Genomic DNA, 15,032 nt, shown 5'->3' with positions numbered 1-15,032 from the left:
GGCTGCCAGTTGTGAGATGCAGGGCAATATGGCTGCTAGCATAGCATAGTAAGTAGGTGGCGCTGTATTCCCTTGACCACCAATGCCCAGTATCTCAACAGAGGACACAGTAGGAGACGCCATTCCAAGATGAGATGTTAAACTGAGGTCCTAACTACCTGTGGTCACTAAAAACCTGAAGAGTAGGGATATTAACCCCTGGCCTCCCTGTAGCTCTCCCTTAATTTGAAAGGTGAAAAAATGTCTCACTCCTATCCCTGATCTGATATGTGGTGGGGCTGCTTCACATTGCAGGTGCATAAAGTGGATCACTGGGAGCATTTGGGATGAAAAGCTCTATACAGATGCAAAAAACAAATCATTCTAAGTTCCTATATATAGCTCCTGGAAGTCAAACTGGGAAGTTATTATGCATTGTATTGGGAAAGACAGTGTTTCCTAAAGAGTTAAGGTGCATTCTTTTTCTATTATCCTTGACCTACAATAAAAAAGCCAGGCCAACTTCACAGCGAACACAAACTACTTTATAGCCAGCCTGGCACTGCACATGTCACATGTACAGAGCATGTGACCTGCTCTTACAAAGCAAGACTGTTTAATGTCAGCTCACAGCCTTGAATTTCTGTTTTATTGACAAGAGGGGGTGGGGGAGTGAAAATGCCAGAATTTGTCTATTAATTTTAGAGTCAGGTCCAGATAAACATGGGCCTATTTTCTGGAATCAAAATGTCAGGAGATAAAAAAAAAACATCTTTAAAACATGAGCAAAGCAATGGGGAAAAATAGTCCAACTAAAATGATAAAAGAATATTTTATTACTTTAATCTCCTCTTTTGATACACCAGTACATACACAAGTTTTACACAAGTACTTTTATTTTTATTCATATATAGCGTTTCATTTATTTTACAATTTGACCAAAAAAAATACTGCAACTGCACTAAAGGAAGTCAATGGTAATGATAAACCAATCAGGTGCAGCTTAAACAAAAGACTTCGCCAGCACTATCACCTCCAAGGAGCTGTGTTAAAATGATATCCTCTACGTATACCAAGAAGCATGCAACTCAAGAAGACTGGGCAATTCTCTTGACACTGATCCTGAAACTCTGAAATGTTACACGAGTTACAATGCAATAACTGAATCCTTACTAGAGGAAAAGAAGGTACCTCAGGCCAAACAGTCTTCATAGTTAGCAGCTACTGATCATTAGGCATGTCTATGTCCTTCTTTTCGCTGTGGAACTGATGTGGGCAATGCGAAATGCAGTCACTGGAACATTTTTATTTTTGGTCAGAGTACCTAGAGATGCAGGAGGCAGTGTGGAGTACTAGACTAGATAACCAGACGACGCCAGAACTGGACTAAGGAGCTGTTCTTTATCCCGATTGCTTCCCTCAATACATGCTTCTTGTTCACCATGTCTTCTGGGGTGGGGGTTAACCTGCAAATGGACTGGCATCCTATAACAGGGTATCATTCATTCATTCTCGGTTAGCTTAATGTTAAAGAAACAGGTATCTGGAATCATTTTAAGTTACAAAGGCCATAAAAGCATCCTTAACCCCCAAGAACCCCCGCCCCCCCCCCACATCTTCTTCAAACAGCCTCACCTTCTTACCATGTTGGTTTACTGTTGGCTCTCACCAGATATAAAAAAACACCAGCTGGCCTTTTGCACCAGCTATAAACACTATTTCATTCCCAGTACAGGCTTACAAAAATCAGAAAAAAAGTACATTGTTCGAAAACTAAAACTAATCAAAGCAATAAGTAAAAAGACCTTTTAATTTGTTTTAATTTCTTGTAGAATTAGGAACAAAATGCTGAGTGACTGGAACGAGCTGGTTTTGAGTTGTACAAGTAGTGTGGCTTAGTATTCTCTACTAAAAGATCATATCCCCCTCCATAAACCCCCACAATGACTCACTGGTTATGCTGCCATCAGTGATACTAAATTAATGCTATCTGAATGCATTCACAATTTTGCTTTAAAACTCACTGAACCCCATTGGTCCGCCTCTCCATTTTAAAAACAAACTTAATCAAGATTAGGAGACCATTTATCTGCAGGTAATGAAAACTGCCCACAAGCTGCCTTAATTGTTGTCTGTATCAATCAAAGGCTGCAAAGTGTCCCACGGAAATTTCATAACTGTGACACCACAACACACAGGATTTGCCAAAAAGGAAAGTGTTCAACAAGTGCAATCGGTTACAAACATCCATTAGAGCACAATGGACAAACATTCACATCCATCTTCCTTTCTCCTGCTTTTCACATTCAAAACAAAGTCATACTTTCCCACCCATTCCCACAGCAGGAACTATGTGACCTCCCAGCAGGATGGTGCTCTCAGTGCATTGCAGCAGAACTATTTCTAAATGGATTAGGGATGACTTACTGGGAGAGATCAAGCAGACAAGAAATCTGTGCATCAATGTGAACAGTGTAATCAGGAGATCTTGCTTGATTCTGGAAGCTAACTCGCTGAACAAGGCTGTATCAGAGTGCCAACCAAAATCCCAGAGTTAAGAGAAACAACTAGGGAATCAGGATGGATACAAATCCCAGAGACAGCTCTGTACTGTACACTCACTGTGTTCAAATAATTCAGTCATTTTATTTGATGAGCCTCTCAACATCTAATGTGTTAATCAGCACCAATTGAAGGAAAGAAGGACAAGGGAATCAACAAAAGAAACAAATGAAAAGAACTGCTGTCTTAAGTGGTCATTACCTGGGAGGTGCAGAGATTTCTAATCTGTAGCTCTCCTGTCCAGCTCCACTGCGGACCTGCCACCAGGAGGTCACTCCAGAGGAAGAGGGCTTAACAGGTGAGAAGCACTGAGGAATGTCAATTCTGCAGGTTCAGTAGCACGTACACCTGCGCCCCAGTTCCTTAACTTTAAAAGTTAACAATCAAATTAGACAACCAAAAGAGCAAAGCTGCAGTTAAAGTGTTCAGGACCCTCAAAACAACAGTTTCAAGAAAAACAACAGGTTGATGTCTGAAACAACAGATGGTTGCATCTATAAACAGCAGTCCTAAAGAAAGCAACTGTTAAGCTTTGAGCAAATGAGAGATACGAGGGGAGACAGAGCTAATGTTAATAAGAGATGCACTGTCTTGCATACTGTGAAGTGAACCTGTATGCAGCAAATGTGCAGATATTTGGCTCCCCCTTGTGATGATCAAGTTTACTGCAGGTATTTACAACCACAGCTGCCAGGTATACAACTGGCAAACTTTCCTAGACAGTTGTGTAGCCCAATAAAACAATTCTATTTCTTTTAACCTGTGTTCACTCTTTGACAAATATCATTCAAAGCGTTGTGCTTGTGATACTGTAGCAGCTGTCCCCCTTTAAGGTCTGGAAACGAACATCGATGACTGAAGCCAGACTGAATGCTTCCATTTCCAAACTTGAAAGCTCCAAGTATAACGATCTGAACAAATCAAGTGCAAAACTATCTTGTCAATTTGAACACTGCTGCATTTGCTTAGCACACTCACTCTCTATTCGGGCTAAAAATCCAGACTGTGGTCACACGCAGGGCACCGATCTCACATTTAACATTCACACTCACCACCTACTGTTCCAAAGAGACATGAAGGAGCCAATGGGGACCAGGCATTGGATGACAAATGCTCTGATGCCGTGTCTTAGTCACAGATAACAGGTTTCATACTCCAGTCCTTGTGATCACTATGCTTAATGTCTCTGAAGATTTGGAATCGGCGAGATTTTGCACTGTCGTGTACCCCGTACGCTCCACACCCCACAAGCCCTGATTTTTCGTCAGGCAACCTGGACCACAAGGCTGAGGAAGACTGTCACGCACTGGCGGGTTTGAGGAGGCTGACCACCCTTCCTCTCTCTTTCCAAGTGTTCACTAGGTTCGCTGCTCCTATCGGACTGTTAACTACCTGGCAAAACCAATCCTGGGATAAAAGAATTCAAAACAATCAAAGACACTGGCAAAGCCAACCCAGGAGACTTCAGAACCAACAGTGAAATGCTTACGGGCTGGCTCAAGCAGAAACTGCAGGGAAGTGCATTTTAAACCGAGGCATTTCTTTACACTAAGGGTTGTGGGGGTATGGAACAGGCTACCCAGCCATGTTGGTGAAGCCTATACCCTTTCATCCTTCCAAGAAACAGCTGTATCCATTAACTACTAACTACCAAAACTGGCTAGAGACGATCCAAATGGCCTCCTCTCGTTTGTAACCTCTCTGAAGTTCTTTTTGGTTTCTAAGCTTAAGGAGATGGAACAAAACAAAGGGGGTAGTTAAATTAATAGTATCTTAAAGCAGGCTGCTGAAACTGGACAGCCTCTGTCAGCTATGGATTCCTCAGGCCCAGTCCGATTAAAGTGATCAGTCCTGTCAGAGCCAGTCCATTTATACCACATTAACAAGCAGCTATGCACCAGGAAACAGCTTGAAAAAAAGGGTCACACTATACAAAACCTAAAGGAAAGGATCAGAACTTGTAACCCATTCTTACACAGCCCACCTCCCTGACGTTAATTCGCAGGTTAGTATTTTTTAATGTGCTAAAATCTCCTCCTGCTACAACAGCAGCTTTGAGACAAGACACCAACGGAATTAATAACGGTAGAAAGTGATGTCTCATCAGAAAGATAAAAAAAAAAATCTGGTGTTGACAGAGTAAATTGTGTACAAACGTATACTGAAAGTTTTAAAAGCTGCATCGATTCTGGCGTAGTGGTAAAGAGAGAGTAAGCTTTCTGAACATGAAGCAGAACAATAAGGACGTACGCTTCACAACAGCCATCTTTTTTTTTTTTTTTACATGTTACTGTAAAAAAGGAAGAAAAATCTATTTAAAAAAAAAAAACAACGACGACAAAGAAAGAAGTCACCCGGCTGCGTCAGCAGGTCAGTCCATGGTGTCGCCCTGGCAGTGCGGGGCGCCGTCACAAAGAGAGGGGTGGGAGACGCCCCCCCCGAGGCCCTCGCTTCGCCAGCCCCCCGTCGCCCCGCTCTTCCTCTCCCAGCAGGTTCCCCCCCCCCCCGGGGCCCCGCCCGTCGGCGCCTTCAGAAGTCGCTCAGGATGCTGATGTCGGCGAACTCCTTGCGGTACCGGTGAGAGTACAGCCCCAGCAGGAAGGCCCACTTGAAGGTCAGGAAGCTCCACACGCACGACAGGTAGTAGCTTCTGGGATCAGTTAGGGCTGAAAACAACAACAACAACAACAACAACAAAGAGGAGCTTCAGTCCAGTACTTTATATCCATCTATTGTTACATCACATCAATAGAGTGGCGGTAGAGATGGTTCCTGGGTCCCTTCATTACTAAGGATTTAACAAAGAAGGTGCAACAGCGCCTTTACCTCCTCAGACAGTTGAGAAATGTTTATCTTCAAATATTCTTACTACCTACCACAGGTGCGCTCTTGAGGGTGTGCTCACTTGTGGGATTACAGTGAGGTTTGGCAGCAGCTCGGTGTCTGACTGAAAGGCGTTACGGGATATGATCAGGTCGACCTCCGGTAGTCCATTATTGGAGCACAGCTCCTCTCTATTGTGGACATTTTTACAACTCGCTGAGTCGGGAAGGCTTGGAGTACTGCTAAGGATAAAAATAATCCTGGTTTCTCACTTTTCTCTCCCCTGCCCTGTGTTAAGCATTATACTGTAGGAGCATAAAGGCACGAACCTCCAGATTCAGAGACAGCTTCTTCCTGCAAGCTGGCAGATTATTGAATTCTACCTCTGACTCACACCGATGTTTTTTTTTTGCACACTGCTTGTGCCTGACTTTTGTTTAAGCTGAGTGTTATTTAACATTGTTGTTGCTGCTGCAGTTCTGTGTTTAAGCCTGGCGTTCCCCTAATGTCTTTGTATTGGTGCATACAGTATGTGAAAACAGGCATTTCATTGCATTTGTGCGTATGAAAAATAAACTGAACTCTCATTGGCCCTTGAGAGAGATGAGTAGACACGCCCACCTGGAGAGCCAATCATCATTCAACATGCTGAAAGCGGACACTGACTGGAGGGGCGGCACATCTCTCACTCATGCCAAGAGAACCCTGACTCGGGTTCAAGTGAGCATCATCTGGTCCACAGGGCAGAACCTGCACAACAGCTGTGTGCCTTTGCTGGCTTAAAAAAATCAGGAACCAAAAGTCCCATATATTTTAAAGCATTCATTCTCAGGGAAAAAAAAACTTGGTATGTTCCTAAAAGATCCAACACACTGCTAAAGTAGCTTTATTTAAAATAATGCCAATTTACCTTAAACCAAATCAAGGCAGATTATCTGGGAAAGTTTAAATATCCTGCAAATACTTCTCCGGGACCTTTCAGCTGTCTTTTTGTAACGGAACAGTTTTAGGTGTTAGAAAGGGAAACAAACTCATCAGGGAAACAATCATGGTGTCAGATCAGCAGGTGAGAAGGACGGAGGGCTCACACTGGTGCCGGGTGATGGCGAGGGAGAGGAAGGCGACGAAGGCCATCACAGCCAGCAAGGTGAAGAGCCCACCGATGAAAAGGAAGAACTTGAGGCCCTTCAACCAGGTGCGCCAGTAGTCCTGCACATACATGACGTGAGTGATCAGGGCCCACAACGCCAGCACTCCTGCAGACATGTAAAAACAAACAGTAATGTCCATGACCACGTCTCGCACACCCTATACAGCAGGATCTCGACGTCTGCATATTGAACACTCACGAACTTGCTTATTTGCGATTCGTCCCGGCCAGCGGGCTCTTGGGTGGTAGAAAAGCTGAGCTGGATGAATCAGAGCCGAAGGTTGTTAAGCGCAACTTTCAAATTTGGCCGCGCGACATGCCAGGATCATGAGACGAATCTAGCTAGTGAGCGAGCCTCATCCTGCCCACATCGGAACCTCAGCGTGTTCGTTTTTGGATTGTAACGAACGCTCCCGGTTCTGTGCCGGCAGAGGACTGACAGACTAGAGACAACTTTACACACTCTCTGAAAGCTTTATTGCCCTTTTCACTACGGGCGTGATAATCACAGAGCAGGGAAGACAGAGAAAGTGCACTGGACGTAGAAGAGCAATTCATGTTGTCTATTATAGCTGAATACTATAGGTTTGTTATTACTGTTGTTTGTTTTAGTTCAATAATGTTATTTAAATGAACCAGTGCATTAGTATTTGAATTATCATATAAGGGAGGGTTACTTTTATCTTTTAACATTCACTCTATATACTGTAGTATATTATGCCAAAGTATGGGGTACACGTGATTATATGAGAATTTGGCTATTTGCGATTGTTCTCTGCACCGAACCCTTGCGAATGCTGAGACTCTACTGCATATACTGCATATATAGAACTTGTAGGATCAATAATTTAATAGGAAAGAGGAAAAGTCTTTTTACCCACCACTGGCAGCTCGCAGCAGCTTTTAGAAGTCACCAACTCATACTAGAGCAGATAGGGTTCAGAAGGAAGGGCAAACAAAAATACTGGCACATTAGACAATACACTATGGCAGTTTCCATTTTCAGTCATGCTGGAATCTAGTCCTGATTTAGCACTTTAAAAGGGAAAATAAAGCATTTACACAATAAGCAAAACATACGCTCTAAACACATGTGACTTTCTTTTTCTAGATACTTGACTTCCCCTTATCTCAACATGCGGCTGCCTCACTGACATGATGTGCAACCTAAAACTGCAACATCAGCCTGGGGGGAGCTGCCCCCTGCTGGACACGTGGATCCACAGACATATGACTGCAGGAGGCAAAAAAGGGGTTACTATGCAGTTCCTTGCTAACTGGGATTACTAGTGAATTGGCTCCAGTTTTTAAGATAAACAAATATTAGTTGCATGAACTACACCCCACCACCGTTTAGAACTGTTTGCAATAAAAAATACAAATGAAACTGAGGGGTCAGAAAGGTCCACAGTTGGACTGTATACTTAGGCACTCAAGCAGAACTGGATTCAACTCCCTAGCAGTAAAAAAAAACAACACATTTGTCACTGTAGAGGTGCTAAGTGCCGGGAGTCTTTTCACACACAGCATTGGAGCTTGCACACTAGATAAGTTTCACAGATCTGACTCACGCCTTACCATGCAGCCTTAGCAATAGCACAATCAGAACGCCCTCTGAAAAGCTTTGCACGAGAGAGTTAGGCAAGTAGTGATTTATTCCGCTCATTCGCATCTACAAGTCTTGGAAGAGGTTCATTCAAGAAGGGGTCTTTGGGATATCAGCTTGGGCGCATGAAACTGAAAAAATATCAAGCATTTTTTTTTAATTCAAAATCCATCATTTATCAAACAAGGCACTTGATATATAAAAAAGATAATAATCAAAGGAATGGGCCTCCATGCTGTAATTTGCTCAACTCTGCTGAAGCATACTGCCTCTTCATCCCTTCACAGTAAGAGTTCCTTCAGCGTGACTCAGCAGATACAGCACAGTCTTGTGACAGCAGGTTAATGGTCAGCAGGGATTTGCATGAAGTGGCAGATTTCACTGGGAAACCCACTCTCACTCCTGAACCCTCTTCCTCTTTTCCTCTTTTCTCTTCTCCAATTACTTCTCAGGCTTGTGTTTCTGTACAGCAACCCAGAAACACATGCAGCAAACGGCCAATTTTTCTGTCAAGCGCAACAGAAAAAAAAAATGCAAAGAGGACAAAATTAAACCCTTAGTCACGGCTGTAAAGCCGAAATCGGTCACGTGAGGGGGAATTAAATTAAAATCGCGCAGCTCTGGTTCCGTTTCGACAGCTCCTTTTCGAGGGGGACGGGCACAGAAGGTTTCGAAACAACAAGAATAACTGCTGTTCGCACTGCTAGAAGAGAAAGTCACGCTAGATCGCTCCCATCCTCTGATCGGGCTTCGGCTCTTGCAGAGAAATCCCAACACAGGCTAAAACTCCACTTTCTGACCCCACAATATACCAAGCTAAAGGAAACCACCACTCCATGACAAAACAGTTCCCTGGGTTTGAATGTTCAAAGTGGGGGAGTACCGACACACTGAGACGGGGCCAAGCTGGACACTACAGGCCTTCGTTTGGCAGAATGAGCGTGGCGCCGTGCCCGGGGAGGGGGGGGGGGTGTTGGCACTGGCTCTCAGTCTTCCCACAGCGACGGGCAGCTCCGCTCTAATCAAAAGGCCAGACGCACAAACGGCGCGACTGCAAAGAGATAACCTTCATCAAACCAGCGTTTGGCAATATCATCCGGACCTACTGAAACCAGCGAATACCTGAACTGAGGCCGATCAGCCAAAGGAGCAGAAGGTTATTCCGATAACCCCGCTGGCTCTCACTGCCACAAAGAGCTGCCCAGCAGGGGGGAAAGGGAGAGCTTCACCAGATGAAAATGAGATAATTGATCCAGCACACAATGGAGCAGACAGAAACATAGCAGGAGCCTTGCAGTGACCTCTGTGTCCAGCGCAGGGTCGCAGCGAGGCAGAGCACGACCCAGCAGACAATATGAGGGATGAAGGGATGAAGAAACCAGAAGAGTCTTAGGAAACCCAGGAGAACATGCAAACCCCACCAGGGGGAAAGGTATCCCATGCCAGAAATAAACCCAGGACTCAAGGAACGATGGCCACCGTGCCACTCCTATTTATATGATGGCATATAGCCTTTGAGCAGTCCAATTCAGTAAACACAGCCCATCAACCAATTCATAACTCGCATTGCAGAAAGCTTTGCAATCTCCCTTTCAAAGGGAGAGTCTAGCTCATGGGTGGCCAGTCCCGGTCCTGGAGGGCAGCAGCTGAGTCTGCACAGTTTCCAGGTCTCCTCCAAGCAGCAACACACAAAGAGCTGGGAGCAGCTGATAAACTGGATCCACTAAACCAGTAAAGAGCTGATTTAGGTTGTTAATTGATGAGCTGGAATGAAAACCCGAACTGGCCTCACAGGACCAGGATTGACAACTACTGTCTGTGTTTTTTTTCCGTACTGTTTTGTGCAGTGATCTTTTCGTGTTTCAGTAAGAAAGAAGGGAAGCCTATTTGAAAAACCCAGCTCCCTCGTGCCACAAAATTAATGACACACCTTTAATCTAATTAAAGAGACCGTGACTGTGGAGACTAAGTCCGTGTCAAACCTCTCCTGCAGTATATGCAACAGGAAAATAATAGGACCTAGTTTACAAGGGAAAAGATCGAGAAACCCCGTTCCTAACATCACAGTAATTAAGGCTCTTTCTCATGTCCGGACTCAAGTGACCGATAAGATCAAACCAGTCTCCCTACCACGCTAACCTAGTTTTCCACGGGGCTCTTCACTGAGAAACGTCCTTTATTCAAACTGCAAGCTGTTTTGAAAAGCGTAGAGCCTTTTTATTTTTCTCCACATTCGACCTTTACTATCAAACAGGAACTTTTTAATTCTTTTTCTCCACTCACACGGTCGCTGAATGAATCACACGCGAGGATGTCCAACTTCACCACGGCCACAATTTCCAGATTTCGCAGGCTCACTGGACGATTACAGAACAGAATCGCAATACAGGTGTTGATTTGGAAGCAGCTATTTTCCAGTTGATTGATAGAGGGGATATCCGTTTTAAGTAGCCCCAAAATACGTTTCCCCATATTAAAGTCTTCGAGGCACTGCGGAGGCGACGTAATAACCCCCGCGCTTACGTTGTTTTAGAGACGCAACTTAAAAAAATCCCGCACTTATCTACGTCGTTTTCCACTCCGTGACGTCGGTTTAGCAACAAAAACGCGTGTATCCGGCGTTTTGCTTGTCCGGTAATGAAAATAAGTGATGACGATTTCTATCAGATTTTAAACCGCGATAATAGAAATAATCACGCCCAACTCATCCATGTGTCCAGGTAAGATCATCAAAACGAGTGTTAAGTTAAGGTCAGTTCAGTTACAGTGTCATTTAAAACGCTGTTGTGTATTGTTGTGGTCTGGTAAATCAAGATTAAAGCGACTCACAGTTTTGAGTAAAATGGTTTTTTAAATGTTACACGTACTGTACTTTAACATTACTATACTGTATTCGGGTAGTTGAAACGCAGTCCCTAACTCAAGTCTATTCCATTATATATATATATTTTTTAAAATAAACCTCGAGGGAAAAGCCTCCATGCGTTAAGCTTAAGGACAATTTTTGCACTCTTAAGGTCTCTGACCCTCCATATTTACATTCTTCTTATGGGGGAAAATCCCCCCCCCCCACATGCAAAAATTCTTTGTGGGACTTTGTGGTTCCTAACCCTGATTTTTAAATCGGGTACCTCCTGTATCGCAGGCTGCAATGTTTGGATCAGAACATCGGGGAAGTTTGTACACCAGCCAGGGGAGGCCACTAGGCCCTCTTTAACGGCTAGATTAAATTCCTAAATGCAGGCCTCATCCTCCTGGCAGCACAGCCTGTTCACAACACCTACAACTCTTGATGTAATGTTCCCCATCCTCTCTCCTACGTAGTATCCAGTTGGGACCCCATGTTCTTGTTTTGGCAGTCTGAAGCAGCCCCTTGGATTAAGCCCATGTATACCCTTTAGGATTTTATATAGATCACTATCTCTGGTCTGCCTTTGCTCTAGAAGACGGCAGATGTTTAGCTCCTTTGCTTGGAGTGTATGACTGAATCCACTGTGACCAGGAACATGCCTTCTCGTTGTTCTTGTGATCAGGCACCATTTCTCCATTTAAATTCCACGTTTTGTTATTCTGTATTCCGTGCATTCCTTTTGCTTTTTTTTTCCCCCATCGCTTCCCCATATTGTCTTGATGAGGCCACACAGGAACCCTGCTTTGACAACCATCGAGGTTTTGACTCCAGCTTTGCGTCTTCCTGTGGCCGCCTCGGGTCTGACATCAGAAATTGTACCTTGCCGAGAAGGAAACACAGACAGCCGCAAGAGCGAGGCATTAATGGGAGTCCAAGGACACTCATTTCGCCCTGTGCAGCACAAAACTAAAAGATCACCAGTACCTGGGGATCAAAGTGCAGTTACCCTGGTAACAGTGCAATTAGAAAAAAAACACACCAGCAGGAACCAGGCATAGAGGCAGATGCATTCACGTCCGAGTCCAGAAAAAAAAAAAAACGGGCCGCACTGTGCAACAGGGCCTGCAGTCTTGGGAGAAAGATGGTGAAAATGTAGGTCACAGCACCTCTCAAAACAAACGGCGAGACAGTCGCTCTGAACACAGTCTGATATGCCTGCACAATACCCCAGGCAGTGCTGGGTAAAAACAAACAAATCCTCATTGCTGTGGTGGCTGATTTCAGTGAAGTTAACAGAAAAGGCCAGAAGACATTACTTATCTCCAGCAGTAAACAGATATTCACCTCTTTATCTTTTTTGTGGAATACATCATATCTAACAAGGATCTGTCCATCTGAACTAACTTAAGGTCATAAAATAAATTAGTCTTAGCTCTCCCTATAGCTTGCAGTTATAACCTTTTGGTGAAAGCCACGTTATTTAAGTAATATTTTAGACTCCGGTGAAATGCTTAATTCAAGGTTTCAGTTGCGGTTATTATGAATGTGATTGAACTAATAACTTTGAACCGTTAAACAAGCATGCAGTTTTTACTTAAAATACTGTAGAAAAGTATCACACATTTTATATTCACGTCTTCCAATCAGCTGTAGCGCTTAAATGCTGCGTTTATCCGTATTTAACCCTCACTGATCAGCACACAGAAAAGAATAAAATATTGACCCGATCAGAAAATTAGAAAGCTTCACGGGTGCAAGGGGTGTCGTTTTTAAAAATGTCACGCAAGATCCACTTCGCGTGATACCGAAGTTCTCCGAGACACTCGGCGAATCGGCGCGGACAAGACCGTCGAGGAATACGACTGTCTCTGCGTGGCTCGGCTCCTGCTTTCTCCTAAATCCGCGATTCTCGTTTACCCCGCGGGAAACGAAAAACATCATCCTGCCGTCTGAAATAAAATATAAGAGAGTTCAACAGTACCCGGTGCCGATCCTCGTCAAAATAATATAAAATTAAACTTAAAACGTGTTTTAAAATAGTACGAGTTTTAAAGCCGGGTTTTCACGCCGGAGTCCAGCATAGTGCCCACAGAGCGCAGGACTGGCACAGGTAGCTAAGAGGCACCGGCTATGACATGACAGCTACAGCCTACGCCTAGGGCAGACAGGGAATTTCGCCTTGTTGAAGTTCAATCCAGCGGTACTCGGGGTACAACGATATGCCTCTAATCTGATGCACGAACCCGTTTCATTTATTAATTACAGGAAAGGGAGAGGCGACCGTACCTGACAGACCCCCCATCGCTGCCGTCCACGGCTGTTTGAAGGCGATATTCCACACGAAGAAGGCGGAAAACCCCATTAATACGCCAAAGGTGGCGTAGCCTATGCTGATATAAGTCTTATTGATCCCCATTAAGAAAAAGCGTAGCCAAATAATTATAAAACACCACGGAATATAAAAAATATATATTTAAAAAGACTGCTGTTGTGCAAGATCAAGCAATACTCCGTCACAGACACTTAACGCTGCGTCCTGACAAATAAAGCACCTGTATGAAAAATAAGTGCAATTATCTAATCAGCAGTTTAGTGCTATGAAGTGCCCTACGATCCCATTATATCATCTGTTTACACCCTCTTCAGCAGGGAAGTACCGACTGACAGCCAGAAGGAAAGAAATACCCGAGTCTGTAACGGTGAGTCTAAGGGAGCAAAAGCTGTCTGTTTAGCGACGCCTGTGGTCAGGAAGACGAACTGCAGAGTTCTCTGTTCTCTGTCTCATGATCACGGTACTGTTTAATAATAATAATAAGTAGTAGTAGTAGTTCAGGTGGGGAGCTGCGTCAGCATGCGTAGTCTGCAAAGGAACAAGTAATAAAAGAGAAGAGAGAAAACACAACGTTTTGGCTGTGAAGCCTTCTTCAGGTGTGTTTTCTCTCTTCTCTGTTCAGCATGGAATAAACCTATTACTTGTTCCTTTTCATAATAATAATAATAATAATAATAATAATAATAATAATACAATAACATTATATACCGGCTTTAAAAGTAGCTTCTTAAAATGTTTATTTTTGTTAAAAATTCGCACAAAAATAAACATTAGAGATGGAAATGTAGTAGAATATGTGAGGGGCAGACACGGATACCAACTCAATAAAAGCCGTTCTGAAGAAGAAAATAGTTTTCGCAATCATACTGTTTTTTTTTTAAATTATACTGGTTCGGGGCACGACAGTTAAACTACATTGCACAACCTGCTGCTATGAAGTTTGGCAATGCAATTGTTTCTGTGATAGTTTTGCGATCGTGCTTTAAAATCCCTTATTAAATTCAAGTAATTGTGGTAGCCAATACGTTATAGAGGCGACACATTAAATTTTAAAGTGTATGTGGGTTTTGTAAGATAGTCTGGTACAGACAAGCAGAGATAACGTTCTTTTTGTCAAGATTATTAGTTTCCAGTACTGCTGCCAAATAAACCGAGCCAAGAGCTCCCTCTGCTGGCTGTATACAGGCAGCGTTAACAGAGCTGCGACAACAGGCGATATGATTCAATTTCCGTGCGTGGGAATTTCTACCATATCTAATAAAGTCGGTCTTCTCGGAAATCTGGTTCGGTATCTTAAAATATTAATTCCGAAACACGAAGTGATGTAAGATTCCAGAAATCGAGAAAGAAATTGTTGTGCTCCTAACTCTTAATTTAGTCTTATTGTGGGATAATATACTGTATCTTCAAGGGGATAAAGCTGTTTTGTGAAGAGCCCTGCGTGTGGTTCAGACCAGCAGATCAGATGTCGCGCTGCTGTGCGCTTCTCGTAATTTGTCTAAACCACATCCTTCATACAACAGAAACTGTCTGAACTCTCCAGGTGTAACTTATTGCAGCTATTTGTTTTGGCTTTTGCTAACGGTTCCCATGGTGTTGTCCGAAAATCAGAGAAATCTCGGCGCAAGTTAAAATGTGGTGTTGTCCTCTTTCCTCTTTGATTTCCTTCAACCGATTTTGATCTCATTAACGGAGATGGAGGTTTTAAACATTGTTCAGTGATTCAAAT

The 15,032-nt window shown here is 43.5% G+C and overlaps 1 protein-coding gene across 1 annotated transcript; it reads right to left on the bottom strand.

Annotated features, from left to right (window-relative positions):
* Positions 1 to 4,806: 4,806 nt before the first annotated feature.
* Positions 4,807 to 13,610, bottom strand: slc48a1a (solute carrier family 48 member 1a). Its single transcript, XM_088924990.1, has 3 exons — positions 13,258 to 13,610; positions 6,453 to 6,620; positions 4,807 to 5,207 (listed from the first exon to the last, which is right to left on the bottom strand). Exons 1-3 carry the CDS (start codon positions 13,385 to 13,387, stop codon positions 5,071 to 5,073), a joined length of 435 nt encoding a protein of 144 aa, XP_088781116.1. The 5' UTR covers positions 13,388 to 13,610; the 3' UTR covers positions 4,807 to 5,070.
* Between the last annotated feature and the right edge of the window lie 1,422 nt (positions 13,611 to 15,032).

This window comes from Atractosteus spatula, chromosome 1 (genome assembly GCF_055471065.1).
Source record: "Atractosteus spatula isolate fAtrSpa1 chromosome 1, fAtrSpa1.hap1, whole genome shotgun sequence".
In the NCBI taxonomy this organism is placed as follows: Eukaryota; Metazoa; Chordata; class Actinopteri; order Semionotiformes; family Lepisosteidae; genus Atractosteus; species Atractosteus spatula.
Note: the sequence above shows the minus strand (reverse complement) of the source record. Positions and strands in the feature narration are given on the sequence as shown.

Excerpts from the sequence above, each read along its gene's own strand:
- slc48a1a (XM_088924990.1), bottom strand. The coding sequence starts at position 13,387 with ATGGGGATCAATAAGACTTATATCAGCATAGGCTACGCCACCTTTGGC. Across the intron at positions 6,621-13,257 it reads AGCGATGGGGGGTCTGTCAG|GAGTGCTGGCGTTGTGGGCC; the intron begins GTACGGTCGCCT and ends ACATGTCTGCAG. Across the intron at positions 5,208-6,452 it reads CGCCATCACCCGGCACCAGT|CCCTAACTGATCCCAGAAGC; the intron begins GTGAGCCCTCCG and ends TGTTGTTTTCAG.